This window comes from Melospiza melodia, chromosome 18 (genome assembly GCF_035770615.1).
Source record: "Melospiza melodia melodia isolate bMelMel2 chromosome 18, bMelMel2.pri, whole genome shotgun sequence".
NCBI classification, from domain to species: domain Eukaryota; kingdom Metazoa; phylum Chordata; class Aves; order Passeriformes; family Passerellidae; genus Melospiza; species Melospiza melodia.
Window position 1 is genome coordinate 10,049,339 of NC_086211.1, and position 21,384 is coordinate 10,070,722.

The following is a 21,384-nucleotide window of genomic DNA, read 5'->3' on the forward strand; positions in this document are numbered from 1 at the left end:
AAATGGGTAGCTATGGAAACACACACAAGTAAAAGGAAAACCTCTCATGAGGCTCTTAGTTTACATCTAGCAAGCATCCAGAAGGCCTTCTGGGAGATAAACTTCAGTCAGGATGATGGTTTTGAGTCAAAGATTGTGCTCAGTTGAGGTGAAATTGGTAGAAGTTATGGCATGTGATTTGTTTATTTTCCCCCTCCACAGATGACAGTTCAAGAAGTCATGACTGAAAATGAAACTGAAGGTGCTCTGAGGCTGACCTATGAACAAAACAAAAATTTCTCCTTTTCCATCAGTAGAAAAAAAGACCAGCAAGGGTAAAAGGGTCATTCTGAGCACTATAAAAAATGTCATTAGGCCACTGATTTCCATGGAATACAGTTACTGTATTCATCACCAAATCACTGGTGAAATGGATAACAAAACTTGGGTAAAGTGAGTAGTCACACCACACACTCTGTAAACCTCAGGGAGTTTCTGAAGGGCTGCAGACAGGTTCTTCCCCTCACAGCTTGGGACCTGTCTCTGCCTGCCCACACAGAATCCAAGTAGCAGACAGTGAAAAAGTCATAAAACTCTAGGCCTGGACCAGACAAGTACTTAAAAATATAACTTAACTTGACATAAATATTTAAATCTTATTAAATTAAGCTTATTAAATTGTTTTGGCACAGTTAAAACTTGTAAAATTATGGTGACTTGATTTTCTAAGTTGATGTCAATATGGCTGTATCTGCACAAAACTCTAGGCTTTTAAGGGTGTTTACAGGTGTGATATTTTTAGCCTTGGGGTATTTCAGATATTTCTTAAGTTTCTAGTGCAAGACCTTTGCACTGAAAAGTCTTGTAAGTTCTGTTAAAATCTCTAATCATTTAAATTCTAAGTTTATAAACCATGACAGTGCTTGCTAAGTCAGATTCCAAAATACCTTTCTCAATTTTAAAAAGCTGATGCATTTGGTATGGCAGAATGTTTTCTGGTCCAGTGGGCTACGTTCTGTCCCTGGGATGCATACACAGATTTTTTATTGAGCTCATTTTGTGTGACTGTATCAAAAACTGGGAGCTGGGTGTTCAGTGGCAGGTGCTGCCATTTTAACTCTAAAAGCTGTGGCAGACTTGGAGCTAACTCAGATGAACTTGTGCTGCCGGCAAGAGTGGACTTTGTAAAATATTGTTGAACAAGAGGACATTTCTTCCCTTTAGTGAAGAGTTGAATATAAAAGCACTCCAGACTCATCCCTTCTTTCTACAGTACTTCCCCTGTGCAGCACAACTGTCTTCTAAGGTAACTATCTGCAAGTAATCCATTGCATACATCACTGTAAAGTAGACTTGTCTAATGTGTTAGGAGTCAAGCTGCTTCATTTCTAGTACTAGTATCTCTAACATTTTTTTATTATTGAGGATGTTCCTGTTTTTAAAGATGTTAACAATTCCAGTATTTTTATTTTTTTTTTTTTTAATTTAATGGGAACTTGAAAAGGTAAATTATGATATGAGTGAAGCAAAAGGCAAACTCTACCTCAGGATGGAAAAAAGGGATTTCAACGTTTCAGCAAAGCTAACTTTGACTGGAAGCAGCTACACCAATGCCATTGAGGTGGCACAGACCATGGCCCAGGTTGGTACCACCCACTGCTAGCAAAGGCAGGCTGTGACAGGAGGGCACTCAGGGGTGGCTGCCAAGCAGGGAAGGACAAATGCAGCTCCTGCTGTGTGAGGTGTTCTGCCCTTGATTTCTGCAGTAGCATGAGCAAGCATTTGATTGTGGATTAGTTTGAGTTTATATTTGTTTGCTCCTATAGATGGAGCACTCATATAGGATTTATAGGAAATAAGAAAAATAATGTGCTACAAACTGAACCAGTTTTTGTAATGCAGGGACACACATCTCTTTCTCTAAATAAGAAAAGACATCACAAGTACCTATTGTTGTTTGTGCTGTCTGCTGGATTTATTTTGTAATAGCAGGACTCTTGATGGTTTATTGTGTGAGATAAAAGAAAATCAAACTGAATAATAATCAAAGACTGTTGTAAAGGGAATACTCAATTGTTTATGTATGTTCCATTATATGCAAAGACAACTTTTGTAGAAATGAAGACAAGTAGAAATGAATAGTTGCTTGTATGAGAGCAGTGGGCTTAGAGTATCATTGTACTAGACCTTTAAAAACACATTCCTACAGACCCCACAGGACTTTGGGGTACCAAAATTACACTCAGGTTTTACCTTCTCAGAGAGCTTGGGGTTTAATGTTTGCCCTCTTTTATTTTTAGTTAAAAATTCTTCCAAGGCAACTTATGTTTATGACAATTTACCAAAAAGGCAACAGAACTCATCTGCTGAGGCACATTGCCCTGTGGGATGGCAAAGAGATAAAGCTAACAGGCACTTACACGGGACTCTTGCCAAAGCTGCCTGGAGGCCATGGCATTCAGGGTAGGTTTCTCAAGTCTTTTACAAGTGTTCAAAGCAGACTATAAATAAACTCCATAAATCTGATTTCAAAATGCATGTCCAAAGGGTTTCAATCCTGGTTTCAGTTTAGGGCTTCTAAGGTCTGATTTGCTTTAAATTCATTATAGGGTCTGGCTGTTAGAAACATCCACTTCAGAATTCTCTTTCTGCTTTGTGAATATGGAACATAAAACTTGAGTGCTGGGTGCTGAAGGGAGCACTGGTCACAGTGGCTGCTACCTTGAGGTGTCAAACCCTTATGTTGAGACTTTATGATCTGAAAATAGAGAAGATAACTGCACTTACCTGTTTGAGTGTTGTGAGCTGTTCCTCTTCCAGTGTAAGGCCATCTCCGTTTCACACAGATTATTTCCCTGGTTGTTGTTGCTGAAGTTGCTCTGGGTGTAGCTGTCAGTCTTTTGGTTATTGCAGGTAACCCCTGTTCTGCTGGTAAATAGAGAGAGGGTTCTGTTCTCACATCTCATGTTGAGCAGACATCAGCATACTGAATTCCTTGTGGCTGCTGGGTAGGGGTGTGTGTGTGAGCAGAAACCACGTTTCCCTGGGAGCCAAGGGATGTCCTGCTGCTGTGGGAAAATGTCCTGGGAAGGGTCATGATTCCTGGTGGGAAATGTTACTTGTTTGTTTTCCTTGTAGTGGAACTTCTCCATCCCCTCTCCATCCCTTTTCCACGGCATGTCTGGGCCAACTTATATGTGAAACATTCAGCACGCACTCACCAGGATGTCCTTACTGTCATTTGGAATGAAAAGGACAAGGTACAGTGGCCCAGAGCAAATAAATGTCAGCAGGGTATCAAGAGGGTTTCTTGGTTTTTGGTTTTTTTTTTTTGTTTGTTTGTTTTGTTTTGTTTGTTTGTTTTTGTTTTTTTGTTTTTTTGTTTTGTTTTTTTTTTAAATTAAAAAAGGCACTAAGGCACAAGGGAACTTGACTATAAGGCAAACTGTCCCCCTTCTTGGATCTATAAAAAGTTCTGACTGTGAAAGCTGAGTAGCTGATATTCTTGTAGGAAGTATTTTCAGGCCATAGGATTGTTTTGTTTGCAGTAACCACACACCTTGCTGCTTAACCAAAGGTAATGAAATGCATCAGCTTCAAAGCACTGGGTAAAGGCCTCTGAGGGTAAGTGGGAAGAATAGCACAAATGTCATGCTTAAAGGAGCTTATGGACAAAGAAATAAAATCTAAGACAAGTGAGCAAGTGTGAGCATTAGTTGAGATTGAGAAGGATGAAGAACTCATTGCATGGGTATAATAGTGGGTTTACCCACACAGTAGAGGACACACACCTTGCTTAGCATTTTCAGCTTTATTGATTCAGTCAAAGCTCTTTTGTATTTCATTCTTTCACTCTCCTCCTTATTAGCAAGACTTACAAATGTGGAACAGTTTAAACCAGTCTCTGTTTTCATAAAGTCATCACTATTGTTTAAAAATATAATAAGTGAAAAAAAACTTGGAGAACATAGGGTAGGTTGACTTCCAGATGTTAATGTGGGACACTTTCCTTACTTGCTGCTAACTGTGCTATCTTTATATGTACATCTGAAATGCAGCACTTTGGCTGAGTATTACATTATTTTCTGAATAATGGAAAGACAGAAGACAATGTATAAAGTATGCTACCACACATAAACATAAATGTGCCTGCAAAGAGCACAGAATTTTTTTTTTCTTTAATAAGTGTTAAAATTCCAAAATTTACTTTAGCAGTTGTACAGAATTTATTTTTTACTACTTCTTAAATTACCACAATTATTAAAATCCCACCACAATATTTTTCTCTTAATAACTTAGCAGAATTTAGTTCCTGATGAAGCAAATGCTTTTTCTTGTGCTTTACGTTTGCAAGTTATGTCCAATGATTCTGTGGCAGTGTAGCCTGCAGTGCCTAAAGATGAGATCAAAATTAAGCTTCAACAAACTTAAGCATTGTTCATTACTTTATTAAAATACAGAGAGTAGTTCTGCTTTGAATTCAAGCAGCAAAAATTGTTCTAATTTTACCATTAATTTACCTCACTTCTTCAGAAAGGACTTTACTGTGCTTGTAATTCATCAGAGGACAAGGTAGAGGGAAATCTTAACTGGGTGCATGTTTGAGGTCAGTATGTGAGAGATGTTTTATTTCACAAGTTCCTTTTCCTCTGTTGATGTGGCTCAGATATCAGTGTCCTCTTCTCTGAAGATTGGAAGGCACCGGACAAGCTACAGAGCCACTGCTGCCCACCCATTTAATTACACTCTGAAGGAACTGGAGGTGCATTCCCTGTCAGAAAGAAGGGGCAGAAAGTACAACCAGCAGGTGAGATCATGAGGCTGGGCTGCAAAACACACAGCTGTGATACTGCATTGACTGTGAGTGTGCCTTTCATCCCTGAGAACTGCAGAACCATGAATCATCCTGAAAAATGCAGAGAGCACTGAGTTCTGTTATCTCCTTGTGTCCAAACCAGCAGCATTGTTTCCTAGCCAACAGTCTTGCACTTTTAGTATTGACTCATTTTGGATGGGAGGAACCCAGAAGTGCCCAGGAACCTGCCAAGCAATGAAAATGAGACTTTTTGTCCATAAAGCAATGAACAAACTTCTATTCTGCACGCACAAGAAAAACAAAACAAAAACCCCCACAACCTTACAATAAAACCAAACCAGAAGCCCTTTGATATCCCTGTGAAAAAAAAAATGTTTGCCTCCACTGTATGGGGATCATTCTGCTGGTTCTGGTCTTGCTGCTGGACAAATCCTTCTCTGCTTTCAGCTGCAGGTCTCAGGGAATGCTGGGCAGCCTGCTCACCTCCAGCTGGGGCTGGAGGATAAATCCAAGATGGACATCACTGCCTGGGGTGGCTGTGTGACACTCTCTGCAGGCCAGGTATGAGTCTTACATGCCTTGGAAGGGATGAGTGTAGCTGAATTTCTGTGTTTGATCCTCACAGAATGATTTTTTTTTCTGTACTTGTTACCATATGAAAGCCTTGAAGTCAACCTTTTTGTGTCTCAGAGGAAGAAAAATAAATGCTGTGAAAAATTCTGTTTCATGATGCCAGACATGGTTGTACTTGGGCTGCAGCTTTCCCCCAGGACAGAGCTGTCAGCCCCTTAGGTTTGCTGGCAGAGCCTGAAGCAGGATTTCATGGGTACAGACCATCCAGGGTTCTCATAGGGTTTGTTTTTGTCCAGGAAACCTACTACAAGGATATACTGAACACTTTTTAAATAATGACTTATATGTGTTATTTTTTTCCACTTTTCCAGCTTCAAAGAATATTAAGCATGGAACACCTGCATGCATGTGGGTCTCTAGAGCAAAGACCAACATTGTTTAGTGAATACCTAGATCTGAACTGGGATGACAAAAAATTCAAACACAACTTTACATATGAGGTAAGAGAAGGCAGTTGTATCTGTTGACTCACCATTTTTATGGAAGCTGTTCTCAGTGAATTATTTTGGTTTTAGATGTAATGTTGAGTGGATTTTAAGAAAACTTCTATAGAGCACCATTTTTTGTGAAATATTATTTCACTTTACCTCTTACATTTTTCTCTACACAGGAAGAAAGCTAAATGGAGCATAGTTAAGAAAGAAAGGGTTCTTCCAAACTAGAGGCTTCACCTGTGCTCTAAATTTGCAAAACTTGTAGGATGGGGACTGGTAACAAGGCTGATAAACTAAAACATTGTCAAATGGAAATCTTGTTCTGAAAATGTTACATTAAAATCCTGAAAAACAAAAAAAAGCCAAATAACAAAATTTTAATAACAAAAGCCAGCCCAGGGATGGGATGAGTGGGCTCCAAGGAGTGTCTAAGACCTTGCTGTCATCTTTCATTGCAGAGAAATCAACTCTTGTATCCTGATACGTTTCAGTTAGAAGCTGTTCTGGAAAATATTTTCCTGACTCCATGTGCCAAACAGAAGATTCTAGGTAAAATAGAAACAAACTACACCTCTTGCCTGGATTACTATTCAAGCTTTGAGTTCTGTGACCTTCCAAATGTAAGTCTCACTTAAACACACTGAACCTATTTCAGTTTAAGTGTTATTACTCATTTGGAGACTTTGTTTTCCTCAGCTGCAACTCTTCAGAAGACTTACCATACTTCTGTAGCTTAAATAAATAAACAGTATCATTTGATGGACTGAGGCAGAAAGGTTCTGTTTGCCACTACAGTGTATTTGTTTGTAAACTCTCACTTCCTCCATGTTCTCTCTTTCTTGTTCCTCTTTCAGAGGTATCTTAATTTTATGTTTCTGGAGAATACCAAAACAGGCTCATAAGTGATCAAAAAGGAGACTAGAGAGGAGTAAAAGTGCTTTCCTTCCCCTGTGGGTAAACGTCTGCTGGTTTTTATGATTGCTCTGCTGGTGGTGATGGATTTTTGAACCATAATGTAACCTTATTTTTCTATTACACACATAAACTGAAGGCCACCCATGATCTTCCTTAGGTGCATGCTGGTCCTCAGAGTTGCTTGTAGACACTCACACAGAACTTGGAACCTGCAATAAATATCTCTCTCCAGTTCCCAGTGGCTGAAACACATCTTGCCTTCCTTATTTATTGTCAGAGCAGCTCATGCTCTGTTGGCAACAGGAAAACTTATCAAGGTGTGATAGAACCTGTTTACAATGCAAAGGTGTATATGCCTGGCACTCCAAAAGCAGGTACCTCTGTACTTTTGGATCATTCTCTTCAAAGGTATCATGGTTTAAGCCTAGCTGGAAATTAAGCACCACAGCCACTCATTCCCCTCTATCCCTATCCTCTCCCTGTGGAATGGGGAGGACAATCAAAAGTAAAACTTGTATCTTGAGATAAGAACAGTTTAATAATTGAAAACAAAGTAAAATAATAATAGTTACTACTAGTAGTGAAAAGGAAAAAAACTAAATGAAGTGATGCACAAAACAATTGCTCATCACCCTCTGCCCAATGTCAGACCCCCCTTGCCAAACCCAGGTTTGCCCATTCCAGGTAACTCCCCCCAGTTTATGTACTGGACATGATATTCTGTGGGGTGGAAAATCCCTTTGGCCATGTTGGGGCATCTATCCCAGGTGGGCTTTTGTGCATCTCCTCACAGGCCCAGCAGGAGGGACACACACACAAAAAATTCCTTGACTAAGGATAAACAACTGAGCAAAACCAAAACATCAGTGTGTAACCAACCCCATTCCCATTCCGAATCCCAAACTGTACCAGCTGTTGAGAAGAAATTAACTCTATCCAGTAGAAACAGGACAGTATTCACCTCACTTCCCATGTATCCCCAGCTTTATCAAAATGTCTGGCTAGAGTAGTTGAGAAGAGTAGGAGCAAAAAACATTGGACATTTTAACAAAATACAGTTCTCTGCAGCTGTTCCTCTGGTCTTAGGGTGTAGTCACTGAAATGCTTTGTTAGAGCACAGAAACTGAAGATATAATGAAGACAGTGCTGTGAGGAGCAGGGAGATGTGCTGATTTTTGAAACTACAAGTTCTGTTTGTGGTGTAATTTAATCAGAATGTTGCCACTGTACAACTTCTAACTACTCAAAGCAGAGTCCATTTGTTTGGAAGAATTTGGAAGCTTTAGCACATTTTTTGTGCATACATAGGTAATTGTTTTATCTGGAAAGCACCAGCTCAACAAAGATGACATCATTTTGCACTCAGAGGGCAGATTCCACCTTGCTGATCATGGGAGAGATGAGGGGCTGATTGGAATATCCATAAAGAATCAGAGCACTGCTGATGTGAAGAACTATTCTCTGGAAATTGAAGTGAGTTTCTATTTTATTTTACTGCCACTGGGGTTTGGTTTTCAAAGGCCTGCTGTCATCTATTTCCCAAAGAGAGCAGGTGCAGGCAGTGACTGTAAAACAGCAAGCAACAAAACACTCCTGGTTTCTGTAGTGCTCTCTAAAGGAGCAGTCAGGCAGTGTCCATGTGGTGTGACCGACAGACAAAGGAAGGCACCAATATGAGTTCTCTGTAGAGCTGTCACAAATATAGCAAGTGTATTTTTGGTGGAGGCACAATTTTAAGAGGCACAAAACAGCTCATATGATGCTCATTCTGAGACAAATCTCTTCGTTTTTCTCTCCCCTCCCCATTTTACATTTGCTTTTAATTTCCTGTGAAATTAAAATGGTGGAGACACCAATGGAGACAACAGAGCGAGGCAAAAAACTAACGGGGTTGGCACCATCCAAACTCTTCATTAGCAGGAATGTAGGTAGTCAGGCACTAACTGAGACAATAAATCATCCCTTAACAAAATAATGATGATGATTTAATCATCAGTAACAAATACTAAATTATTTTTCCATTCCTCTCTCTTTAGAGAGGAGAGAGATTAAATGAGTATCAGCTGCTCTGCATGAGCTTGCTTCGTTCTGTGTTTTGGAATAAATGGCACAAATCAGCAGCTTCACAGAGAACTGACTGGGACATTATGTTTCTTTCATTGCTTCCATTAAAATTTTGTCCACAAGTTTTGTGCTATCCAATCATTCAGCTCCTGGGCCAATCACTCTGATGCTTGTGCCTCTCTCAGTGAAACTCCTGCACAGTGCACAAGCATTGGGAAACATTTCCCTTACCACTTATCCTTTTGTGGGAAGCACTGATATTTGAGCACCATCTCTAAATGATCATTAATTCTGTGTGGTGGCTTTGAATAAATGTTTTTCCTTTACTGCTGCAGTTAAGAGCCTTTGAAGATATTTGGCTAGGCCTGACAGGAACTGCTGCTTCCTCATCTGTCCAGAGCCAAATCCTGGTGGAGGGGATTATTGATCAGAAAGAGAAAGTAAAAGTAGCTGCTTCAAAAGGAAAGGAGTGTTTTCAGTACTACATGGGGTATCTGCAAGGTATGTATCTCACTGACCATGCTCTCAGCCACAGGGCTTTGGTTTAGGTCATCCTGCAAATACAAACACCATGGAGCTGGACTTGATGATCCTGCTGGGGCCTTTCCATCTGGAGCTATTCTGCAACTCCCAGTGCATTGCTCTGAAGAGACAGGAACAAAGTCGTGTCTCTAGCACTGAGCTACTCATTTCATTCAAGCTATGGTCTTTCAGATAAAGAAGAGCTGAAGTTTAAAATTTGTTACAAAGTTCAGTTTGGGGCACATTTTTGTATTATTACAACATATGGTAACAAAAGATAGGATTAATTTCCTCTTGATTTAATTATCTTAAAGTTTTGTGCGTTAAGATAATCATTGCATTCCAAATTCAATAAAGGAAATGAGAGGGGCACCTCCAGAGACTGACTGCACCACATGCTGGAACAGCTGTGTGAACTGGGATGTGTGAGCTGGGATGTGTGCAATCACTGCCTGCAGGGGACTGTCTCACAGCAGTCAGCTCTGACAGACAACAGAGAGGAAAAAAAGGCCTTTGTTTGAAGTTATGTCTGAATTCTAGATGAGTAAAGTGAGGTGAAATGAGCTGCAAGAGGTGAGGCTCATCCACATTTCAGCTGCAGTTAGAGTTGGGTGCAAACCAAATAGATTTTGTGGTATCCCAGTTGTCTCAAACTCATGTTGCTGACAATCCCAGCCCTTGTTTCACTTATGGATTTGCTATTCTACCCTTCTGCAGGGAAGTTTCTCTCAGGTTCATGTCCTCACCTGTAAGTGCTATGATGTTTTTGAGATTAGGACCATTAGTTTGTGAATCACTGAAGTCAGAAGTTTGTAGAAATGACTCAACTCAGCTCTCTCAACCCAGATTCTACGTGTACCCTGCCAACCACTTGTTTATGCTCATCAGTACTTCTGTAGAAAAGACGTGTGTGTGTGGTGGGTGGAACTGACAGGCTTTCATTTAAGGGCTGAGCAGTTTTGAAACATCTGCAACAAAGGACACTAAAGTGAGGACTAAAGTAGAAAAAAGGCCTTGTAAATCAGTATGACCGAGAGATTTAGATTTACATTAATCCAGTGCTTCCTTTGCAGTAGCAAATCTGTCTGTGTAATTCATTAACAAGCCACACAGAAGAGATTAAATCCTGACTGAGATCTAATTGTCTCTTGTTTACCTCTTCTGTTTTGTTTTTTCCTCCACACCTAACACACTCAAGCTCTGATTGATCACCTAAGTAATTAAAAGCTGGCTTGAAACAATGTCTGTCAATGTTGTTCCTATAAATGAAGGCTCCTTTTTCATTCCTTAAGGGGATTTGGAAGAAGGAGTGGAAGTCAGTGCTTGTTCCGATGGGAAACACATGGCTGCCATTAACACCTATCTCAGCATCAATGGTAAAAGGCAGGAAAACGTGGGACAAGTAACTCTAGCAGCTGCTAATGGAAGCTTGAGTTTTCTGGCCCATGGATGTGGGGATCCAGTTCTTAAGGCTGAGGTGAGTGGCTGTTAACTGCAGCATGATTTTCCCAGAATTTTATTTTTTTATTTTGATGGAGCACCTTCCATGCAGGCGAGTTGGTGAGTAACCAGGCAAAATGATGCAATGTTTTAATTATTTTCACGTTGATGTGAGAAGTTACCACGGTGAGAACGAAGAAATTCAGCCATGCCTAGAGATAGAAAATACAGGACCCTCTTCTAACGGGTGGATCCTCTGAGGAGGGTGAGTAAATAAAGTGAGAGCAGCAGTAACTGCTCAGCTTGATGGCTACAAAACTGATGATCAGAATCCTGAACGTACTTTCACTTTTATTAGGGTAGGGTTTCACATACTCTCTACTTGGGGAGGGCTTTTTGCTTTCTACCGTTTGTCTCTTCTGTTCCCTTGTCTGCATTGAATAATGCAGAAGTAGTTTCCCCTAAGAAATGTGAGGCCACTGTGGGTGTTTGCTGGCCCTTAAACTAGTACAAACTTTGAATGATTTGGATCCAGCACAAGCAATTTTAAGTAAGGAATTCAAGGTTTTAACAATCTTCTCACAGAACAAGCTTAATGAAATTGGAAGCCTTTTGAAAGCCACACTGACTGAGAAGATAAAGAAGTTTGATGGATACCTGTGGAGATTCAGGAGATCAGTAAGTGTCTGTACATGATCTGTGAAAACACCATGAAGTGTTCAGCAGTGTTAGTTAAACATCATTATATTGCCTGCAGCTGTTTTGTTTTGCTCAAACATTCGGTGATTACTCCTGTGCTGACCTGTACACAGAGACAAAAAGCATTTAATGTGTCGTGTATCTCTGCACCAACCCTGCAGAGTCAGAACTGCCTCGCAGTGATGTCAAAGCTTTGCTTGAGATCACTGTGTGTTTTTAAATCGCTTCTTTTTTGGAACCACTGTAGGTGCAGCATGTTGGTTTCCTGTCTGAAGCAGCTGGCTGGCCTCCAATGGCCTTGCAAAGGGCAGCAGGATTCCTGCACAGCGGGGCCACGGCTGTCACCCAGGTGTGGAAGCAAAGTGGAATTGGGCACGTTCTGAGAAGCAGGATCCCACTTTACCTGGAGAAAATTCAAGATGTTGTCCAGCAAATGCAGAACGAATTACAAAGTAAGCAAAAAAGTGCAAAACTAGAAGAGGGACAATGTCAGTGCAGGTCAAACCAAACTTCAGTGTAAACTACAAAACATACTGAATAACACAAAGGTTTCTATTTTGATCTAGGAAGAAGTGCTGAGCTTGGCTCTTAGTGTACAGAGTGGGAGCCTTGATGCAATAAGCTCTAAGAAAGCTCTCTGTGAGCACCTTTCTAATGAAATCAGTGGTGAGGCTCTTTCTTGGTCACAGGAGGCTGGGTTCAATTGGATGAGAAGAGAGTCCTTAATTCCTAAGCTGAAGTATTTCTGCTAACAGTTCCCGGGCAAGCCTTTCCTCCCAAAGGGCTGTTCATATCCCTCCTTGAGTTTTTAATGCTTGTGCTAATTGGATTTCACTTGATCTGTTTTTTTCCAAGCCTATCCAGTAGCCACTAATTCACTGTTCAGCTGGACTGTGGCCCATACTGAAACCTTTGAGAAATGTGGTCAGCTGGAATTAGCTGTGAGAACCTTCAGTTCTCACAAGGGTAAAACCTCACTTAGCTCTAGGCTATTCCCTTTCAAAAGTTAAATTTGGTTGATATACCATAACTGAAATCAGTTGTGACCAAACTGTCCTGTTGCTGAGCAGCAGTGTATTTATAAGGGGTCAGGGTCAGAGCTAAATGGCTCTTTCAGTTCACAGCAGTGCAATGTGCCTGACTGCCATGGAGACACAGCTGCCTCTTGTACTTTTCTGTGCTCCCCCTTCACTTCTGCTGCAAGCTGGGTGGGAACAAACAAGCAAACAGCCATTTGTACCAAACCAGCTAAGGTTGTCTCATTAATGTGCTTGCTTCAGAGCCATTAGCAACTTTGAAAGATGCCTACTACGATGTAACCTTGAAGCCACTGGATGAAGTCTGGAAAGAGAAGACAGAAGAGCACATGAAGAAAATCCTGGCTTTCTTACCCAAGATTGTAAAAGATGCGTGGCTAATGAAACCAATTCAGATGGCATTAAAGGTTGTGAAAGCAGGCTTGGATATGGTTAGTATAACTCTGTTCTCCATTTGCAGTTCAAGGCCTACAAATTTAAGTCTCAGCTTTGAACTATGGATGCACATAAACATTTTTGTTTATGGAAATAGTGCAGTTGTCTTTCCACATAATAGCTTGTGCACAGCTGAGTTACTGTTCTTGCAGTATTTGTCCTGCTTTGAAAGAGTACTTTTCCAGCTAAAGGAGATGGAAAAGTCTTCAACTAAGTCTGGTTGAAATCACAGCAGCAGTATTCTGTCATTCATGTAGCTTTTACTTTTCTTGCATAGAGAGAAACTGTGATTCCAATAAACAAGTGTACAAATATATCTAGGCTCTTCTAGTTGAAATGAAAAGCATAAAAGAGACATCATGAGGCTAATTTATATTATTAAAGATACCAGTCCTTTCTAAACTACTGAAGCACATTAACTTAGTGAAGCATTGCTACACTTGTCATGTTATTTAGGAGGAATATATTTCTGTCCATTGGTGCTGTGACTAGTCTGTCCTCTGGATATTATTAACCTCTACATGACAAGATGCTGTCAGACAGGAGGCAAATGCAAGAGACACTGAAGTAGTATTTTGCATTTCTTGATTTAAAACTCATTTGCAAGTACTGACTCTGCCCTGAAATTGCTTTTATAATCTGTGACTCCAACAGGCTACCCAGCAGGTGCTCAGGTGGGCAGAGGCCACGTTTTCCAGAGCTGTAAGCAAGATCCGGAAGCCCTTGCTGCACCTGTACAGTTTTTCACCCAGGTAACTGGTGGCTTTGCAGGATCCCTGCTCTGGGCAGTGCTCTAAAAGGATGTGTGCATGGTTACTCTGCAGGTCAGTGTGCAGCTGAGGGTTCTGGACAGCCACCCAGCCACTCTCTGCTTTGGTCACATCACATCCTAATGTTTATTGCTGTGGGCTGCCAGACCCACTGTGTTTGAAAGGAGCTACTGGGCAGCAAGCAGGGTATCAGTAACTGATAACTGGCCTGAGGTGACCAGGGGAAGTGCCGCTCCTGGCCAGAGGAGGGTTGTTTTTGTTGTTCAAACCAGACTACAGTTCTTATGAATATTTCACTTCAACATTTCTAATAATAAAACAAGAGCATTTCATCAGTTCAGCAGATAAGGGGTGTTCCCTTTGTATTCCACAGGAACTGTTCAGTGGCAGGAAAGCTGCCAATACTACCTAAAGCAGACCTGTCCCTGCAGCTGGCAAACGTTACCACTTACCTCATTGGAGAAAAACTAATGAGGCCTCTGCAAGACCTCTACAATCTCAACATCCTTGCAGAGTACTACAGAATCAAAAGAAGGATGATGGAGAGCCCCTTTGAATGTAAGCCCTTTCAAAGTGCTGCTTTGTTTTGTACCTGGGTCTATTTCCACTGTATAGTACTGTATTCTAAAAATTGTATCTGGGATAGGAGTTTACATAGAGATGGTCACTAATTAATAATTTTCTTATCACCTTACATATACTCTTGTAAGATGATATGCAGAAGATCAACACTCTGGGCAAAGCTGGCAGGCAGTAACACTGTTCTACTTAATATTCATGCAAATTTTGTAACTCTACACCTCCTACTCTGGAGACTAGAAACAGCAGGTGGTATTTATCTGCCTTATCCATATGCTCTTGTGAGCTGATGCTATGGTTCACTGCCACTCTCACCTGCTGGCTCTGTGTCCTTGGCACAAAGGCTTGGAAACTTCAGCTCTGCTGCCTCTAGGATGAGCAAGCTCGGCCCTACCAAAGCTTCATCCACAGTACTGCCTGTAAAAGTATTGCTACATGCTAAAGGAATGCACTAACAGTCCCAACTGTCCCTTAGAGAGAATGGCTTTTCCAGAAATCCCTTTTTAATGGTCTCCTCCCAGTACAGAGAGACCCAACAAAGGGCTGTGAAAGCAGCTCCTAGTGACCCAATAATCTGAGTCATCTATCAGCAGGGTTTCCTGGATTGCAGCTGTTTGATGCTCTGATTTAGAAGGGTCATTTTTAGAGACAATTTTTGAGAATTAATATTCTTGTGTTTTCTGCATAAGAATGTATAATGTCTGTGTGTTTATAAATATGACTGTCAAGTACTACAATGACAAATCAAGGTAAGCTCTGAATCCCAGTTCAAGTTTATCAGAGTTTTATGGTACTCAGGTAAATCTACAACAAAAAATTAATCATTACATTGTTTTGTTTCTGAGAAAAGTTTTTTTTGCAGAGCAACTACATTGTAACTAATTAAAATTTAAGTGTAGTAATGTCACTGTAATTATAAGTTGAGAAATTATTTTAAGAGTATGACAGCAAGAAGCTGTGTGTTGCATTATGTGCAGCATTTACTGCTCTGTGGAAAACTCACTGATGTTTCTTCTGAAATACCATTCTCCAGATCATGCTATGATAGTTGGGAGCAAGCATCTTGTGACTTTTGATGGAAAAATGTATGATTTGGCATCAAAGTGCAGTGTTCTTCTTGCCAAGGATTTTGTTCACAGTGCTTTCACTATAATACTAAATGAGGAAACTAGGAACTCCAGATCACTGTATGTGGAGATGAATCAGACTGTGATCACCATCTACCCACAACTAAAGGTAGGAAGATCAAGTCAAACATTTTTTATTTTTGGCAAAAATTTTCTTCAGCTGACAAAAAATGTTTTTAAAATATTAATGCTCAAAATATAGATCAGAAGCACTCTCAGCCAATGGCTTTAAAGTAACAGCTTCTTAAAAAGAAAACACCTCTCCAAAACAAAACCAATTTACCTCAAGGGCTGCCTCTTTGCTCTCTGTATATGACAGAAACTTTTCAACTTCCCTCTGACATGGTCTAAGAGAATGACACTGAGAGGGAGACTTTGTGCTTTTTGCTCTTTCAGAAGTTTAACACAGCCCTGTTCTTTTCCCTTAATTCTGGGCTAAGTTGTCTCATTGCACCTGTAAATTCACTGTGCTTGCCTGTGACTGAACTTTCCCTATGACAGGTGTGAAACTTCATTTTCATTTAAAACAGATATCCAAGATGTATAACTTCTCCCTTATGGAAGAGAACTGCCAAGTCCTGGATCAATCCCCTGAAAACAGTACCATGAATTCAAGGCAAGGAATCAACAAAATAGAAGTATCTGATCAGAAAGGAGTTTCTGTCTCTTGTGACTTTCAGTATGATCTCTGTACTGTCACTCTGGCTGGGTGGCACCATGGTGAGCATCAATCATGCAGCTGTTGTCAGCTGTTAGTCATTTTGCTATCTCTCTGAATTATCTGTATTACTGGTAGTACCAGCATCTGTGCTTTCACTTTTTTTTCCCCCTCTTCACTTACACCCTGGAAATGGCCCTAGGCATTCCCAGTAATTGCCAAATAGAGCATGGAATGCACCATTCCAGGGAGAAGAGTAATCTTCTGGATTACTGCTGATTCAATGCTATAAAGCAGACAGAAATCAGAGGCATTGCAGTCAGCCCAGCCCCAAAACCTGGCTGAAATCTGCTCTAGAGCAGCTCTAGACCTGCAAGACAACTACAGAGGGAGGCCCAAAACCTCACAGAGTTTTTTGTATACTTGGAATGCATTCCTGTAGCATCCATGTACCCTACATTATTGTAAAAGTCACCCTCCAAAGATTAGCAGAGAATGGATGTGATGCTGTGATGTGCTCAGGAGCCCATGAGCAGCTGAGACACAAGATGGCAATGCAGGCTGGGCAGCTCCTCCACAATAGAGCTGAACCTGCTGGCAGAATAATCAGAGCCCAGAGACAGCTGCTGTAATAGTCCTGTACCTACTCCTGACAATTCCTATTTTACTCCATTTCAATTTTCTCCCAGGTGTTTCAGCTGGGCTTTTTGGTACCAATGACAATGAAGCTGCAAATGAATGGATGGTGCCTAATGGTTCCTTCACTGACAATGTGAAAGAGTTCACCCAGAGCTGGCAGGTAAGGAGCTGAGGGGCTGCTGCCAGAGGGCACTGTCTGACACGCTGGGCTGCCTCAGATGAACCAAAGCTCAATAGTGAAAACAGCAGCACACTGCATTGTTTTGCTGTGTCTACCCAGGGAAAAGGTTGCACATATTTGCTAAAAACTGTTCAAGAAATCCCTATAAATAGGCATTGAATATTTTTGGCCTAGGTAGTAAGGTAAAACATAGAAGTGGTTGTTGCTGATTTTAGAAGAAACTGATATTGGAGCTAAGTATCTTTGATGTTTTCCTCCTTACAGCACCTTCTCCTGGAATGCAACGACAGGGGCTACTAGGTCTGGGCTAAATCTGTACATTCATCACTGAAGTTTTCTTTAGAGTTGTTAGTTCTAGCTGGGTATATTGAGCCTCTTAATTTTCTTTGTTCTCATGCTTTACATCTCATGAATAAACAAAACTTTAGAAACAAATCTATAAGTATTTGAAAGCAAATTTGTTCTCCATCCCCACACCACTAAGTATTCAGACCTTTTTGGAAGGTTAGCTGCTGCTGTCAGTTACTGACTTGCATAAAAAGACTCCTATAACTACCATAAATAAATGTTGTAACGATTTTATACCAGTACCATTGTAGCTCTGCTTAGTTCAAGTATTCTGTCATCAGTTGCAAATCATCTAAATACACAAATGTGCAGTTGTACAGAACCATTTGTGAGTGCAACCTACCAAGTAAAGTAGCCTTAACGTGCTCTCAATTCATGTTGACAGGATGCTTTAAATCCCTTCCAAATCTAATTTTAAGAATCTATTACCAAAAGGAAAAGGAACCAGCACCTTACTACCACAAAGATTTTTTGACTCTTCCATTTAACCTGTCTCACAGATGTCTCAGTTCTGGGAGCAGAAATCTCATTTTCAGTCAGTACTTTACTGTAAAAGAGATAATTGCTTCAAGTATCTTGCTGTGGCAGAGATAAAGTTAATGAGCTTGCAGCCTATGTTTATGATAATGGGGCAGGATCCCAATGTGACTTGACTGACCATAGGCACAATTTTTTTTATTGCTATAAATATTAACTTCTAATATACTCATAAAAATACAAAACTCCCCAGAGACATTGAACAAAAGAATCAATTAAAAGCAATAAATAACAAACTTAGGGTCACACAGAAGCAGGGCAGATTGGCTGCACTTGCACTATTGATTGGAAGGGCTCACACTGCACTGTGAACTCTGACTGCAGCTCGTTCCCAGGAGCTTTATCACAGCCTCTGTCGTGCACTGACCCTGCAAAGGACGTCAGCAGAGCTCCACCATCACAGGGCCAAGGCTGCACAACAGGAAGTGACTGAGTGACTCCTGCAGGATGAGGTTGGCACAGAGTAAACTGCCAGTTCATTTTCCTTAGGAAGTAAAGTAACTACAGTTTACACTTGCTTAAAGAACTTCTTGGTGGTGTGGTTTTATTTTTCTTTTTTTTAAAGCCACCTTTACCTATGAGTAATCCAGCAAGGGTATGAAGCTTTTCTTTTCTCCATGAGAAAGATGTAGTGAAAGCACAACTTTGACCTGTCAGACCTATACAAAAGAGACCTAGCCAACTACCTGCTGTGTCAGCAACTACACACCAAAATCCTACAGTGAATAACAGAATCAATAGCAAAAGGAAACAAGATCTAATCTGTGAGGTGCCTCTCAATATTAATGAACAATCAACATTAGAGCAGGGTACCGAACTGCCCATATTGCCCTTCAAACCAGCTCACACTGGAAATCTGGAGAACTCATCCTACCCTGATGTGCAAAAAAACCCCTAAATACACCAACTTCAGTAATTCTGTTTTCCCAGGTAAATAAGTGCAGTCTTGTACAGAAGAAAGAGAAGCCATGCCCAATTACAGCTAAGCAAAACATCTGCAAAGTGTTCTTTGAAGAACCACATTCACTTCTTAGGAACTGCTTCAAAGTTGTAAGTAGAACTTCAGCCAGAAGCAATGTCTCAATTATGTGTCATACTTCCAAGGAGGTCACATAACCATTGCAAGGATATAGAAGTTTAGTTGCAGAGAACTTTAGAAGTAATAGAAACAGCAATCCAGACGGAAAAGGTGTTTTTATCATTATAAATATAAATGGAGTTCTTTGACATCCACAGAGTAGTTGTGTGACTGCATTGCTCTTTAGGATACAGAGCTAGAATTTGGAAACAGAAATAACCTCCTCACCATTAGGAAGGAAATAAAGGCTTATGAATTGTCCTAACCAGGCAGGGGGGAGGGGACACAACCCAAACCTCTGGGTGTTCCTGCAGGTCCCCCCTAACCCCTCCCTTTGTGGCCAGGTGGAGCCCGAGCCATTCTACACCATGTGCACACAGGACACCTGTGACTCCCCGGCCCTGGGGGCTGCCTGCAGCTTGGCAGCAGCTTTTGTTCATTTGTGCAACAGGAATTTTGTCCCTGTGGAAATCCCTCCACAGTGGTAAGTTTCATTTCTTTTACCACCCTGAATATTCTGACTGCATTGCTCCAGTACTTACATGTCTCTGATGCAAGAACACACGAGAAAATAAAACTAATGAACCTGACTGTGGCCATGAGCAAAACTGATCCTATTCCCAGAAATGCTCTTCTTGCCTCTTGGCTACCTCCCCTTCCTGCTGCTCGCTCACGAGCACACCAGAGCCCATCCACTGCACACTCTCTACTGCCTTTCTAATGCTGTCCTCATGTGCTGTGTGACAGAGGCAGAAGGATACCTGCAGAATACTGTGTGATGTCCCCAGGAGCTCCTCCTCTTGGATACTGTTTCTGCTTCCATCTTATTCTGGTCTCAGTAATGCATTTGGATTCATTTTAACAACAATACAAAATACTCAGGGACTTATTTTTGTATTTTTCAGTATCTAATAATGAAATTTATCTATCTTTTCAACCTAGAATATCCAGATTATCAATACTTGTGTTTTAATGCAGCTGTCATCCAGACTGCATTGTTAAGTGGATTCCTGGAATATAGCCAAGGAAGATGAAAAGCCTGAATAGAGCAGTAGCACTTGCTTGAAATTTTTGTAATTACAATCCTTCCCCACTCCTGTAGTTATAGTGCCAATTTGTGTATTCCAAAAGTGACTGGAGCCATGTGTTTTGGTAACTGGAGTTCCATTATGGATACTCTTGCCCAAGTAGTAACTCACTGAATTTTTACAAGACTGCAATGGAAACATTTACACCAAATAAATGGCAGAATCATGCAGAAGAGCTAATTATGCTTTTGCTTGAAATGAAGCACTTGGGTTTACTCATTTTATGCTCCATGCTTTGCTAAGGCTTAGTAATGAGAAGAGGGTGGAGTTTATTAATATATGTATTGAAGCATTATTTATTTGCATTTGTAAACTCACTACTATCTCAAAGGACTGATTTGGTGACTATAAACCCATTTGTAGTATGCCTTGAAAAATTTACAATTATTACTTGATTTCTTACCCATTAAGGAAGGGAGTAGTATTTGCAGGTGGGTTTGTGTGCCATAAAATAAAAACCTAGAATAAGAACCTTACTGTGTCTGTGAGAGCATCACATCACACTCCCACACACTGAAACAACACTGCCTGTCAGTATCTGCCTGAGCTGTTCAGGTCACTCAGCTCCTAAGCAGTGGATGATCAGGGCATTTCTGGGCAGCAGCTTGTAGGCAGCAAGTGGTTTTAGCTCCAGCAGTTACAAAAACTCTTCAACATATAAATATGAAATACTGAGACAAATTTTGTTAAATCTGAGTTGAGAGAATATTCAGTTGAAAATAAAGTTTTAGAATAGCTTGGTAGCTGAATGATTGCAGTCAGCTAGTGCTGCTAGTTTGCATTATCCCATTTCTGAGGAAAAGGATTGGAATGAAGGTGGACCACAAGCTCAGTTAATGAGAACATGCTAATAAAGAAGCAAAATACATTGGGGATGTACACATGAATCAACACATTGAAGACATGAAATACTTTTTATCTATTTAGCTTATTTCATATATCCACTTTTGGACACCCTGTTTTACTTAAATTGTGAACCAGTTGAGAACAGTCCTGGGGAAAAAATGGAAGGGTTGAGGAAAGACATGAGTTAAGTCTCCAAACATGTAAACACTCTAAAGAGAAGCTGAACAGACCAAACTAAGGGAGAATTAGGTTTGACACATGAAAGAGTCTGTAATGGTTGGGTTACTCACACACAGTAACTGATAACCAGCAACAGTCATGACAGCAAAACAGAAAGTGGCTGTCAGCAGAAACAACCTCTGCACTATTTCCTAGAAATTCATGCTTGTCAAGGATCTTCCACTGAAATAGCTGAACTACTCAGACCTCATAAACTTTAGAAATAATGCTGCCCTTTTTCTCCTAAATGTGAATTTATCAAACATGAGAGAACCTTACATCTTTATTTCGGTTTAGCGATCTAAGATTAAACCGCATCTAAAATGCTGGAGTACTTTCC

General features: G+C 40.6%; 1 protein-coding gene across 1 annotated transcript in view; it reads left to right on the forward strand.

The window, feature by feature from the left end:
- Positions 1 to 19,619, forward strand: part of LOC134426445 (uncharacterized) — a 72,112-nt gene extending 52,493 nt beyond the window's left edge. The window contains exons 44-63 of the mRNA XM_063171454.1: positions 1,484 to 1,621; positions 2,280 to 2,442; positions 3,118 to 3,239; positions 4,646 to 4,786; positions 5,243 to 5,356; positions 5,740 to 5,868; positions 6,321 to 6,482; positions 8,086 to 8,250; positions 9,177 to 9,342; positions 10,656 to 10,850; positions 11,279 to 11,481; positions 11,750 to 11,954; positions 12,783 to 12,970; positions 13,629 to 13,726; positions 14,118 to 14,302; positions 15,357 to 15,559; positions 15,981 to 16,170; positions 16,798 to 16,907; positions 18,744 to 18,863; positions 19,236 to 19,619. Coding sequence (XP_063027524.1) covers positions 1,484 to 1,621; positions 2,280 to 2,442; positions 3,118 to 3,239; positions 4,646 to 4,786; positions 5,243 to 5,356; positions 5,740 to 5,868; positions 6,321 to 6,482; positions 8,086 to 8,250; positions 9,177 to 9,342; positions 10,656 to 10,850; positions 11,279 to 11,481; positions 11,750 to 11,954; positions 12,783 to 12,970; positions 13,629 to 13,726; positions 14,118 to 14,302; positions 15,357 to 15,559; positions 15,981 to 16,170; positions 16,798 to 16,907; positions 18,744 to 18,863; positions 19,236 to 19,379 — 3,141 coding nt within the window. The 3' untranslated portion in view covers positions 19,380 to 19,619. The remainder of the gene's footprint in view (positions 1 to 1,483; positions 1,622 to 2,279; positions 2,443 to 3,117; positions 3,240 to 4,645; positions 4,787 to 5,242; positions 5,357 to 5,739; positions 5,869 to 6,320; positions 6,483 to 8,085; positions 8,251 to 9,176; positions 9,343 to 10,655; positions 10,851 to 11,278; positions 11,482 to 11,749; positions 11,955 to 12,782; positions 12,971 to 13,628; positions 13,727 to 14,117; positions 14,303 to 15,356; positions 15,560 to 15,980; positions 16,171 to 16,797; positions 16,908 to 18,743; positions 18,864 to 19,235) is intronic.
- The last annotated feature ends 1,765 nt before the right edge of the window (positions 19,620 to 21,384 follow it).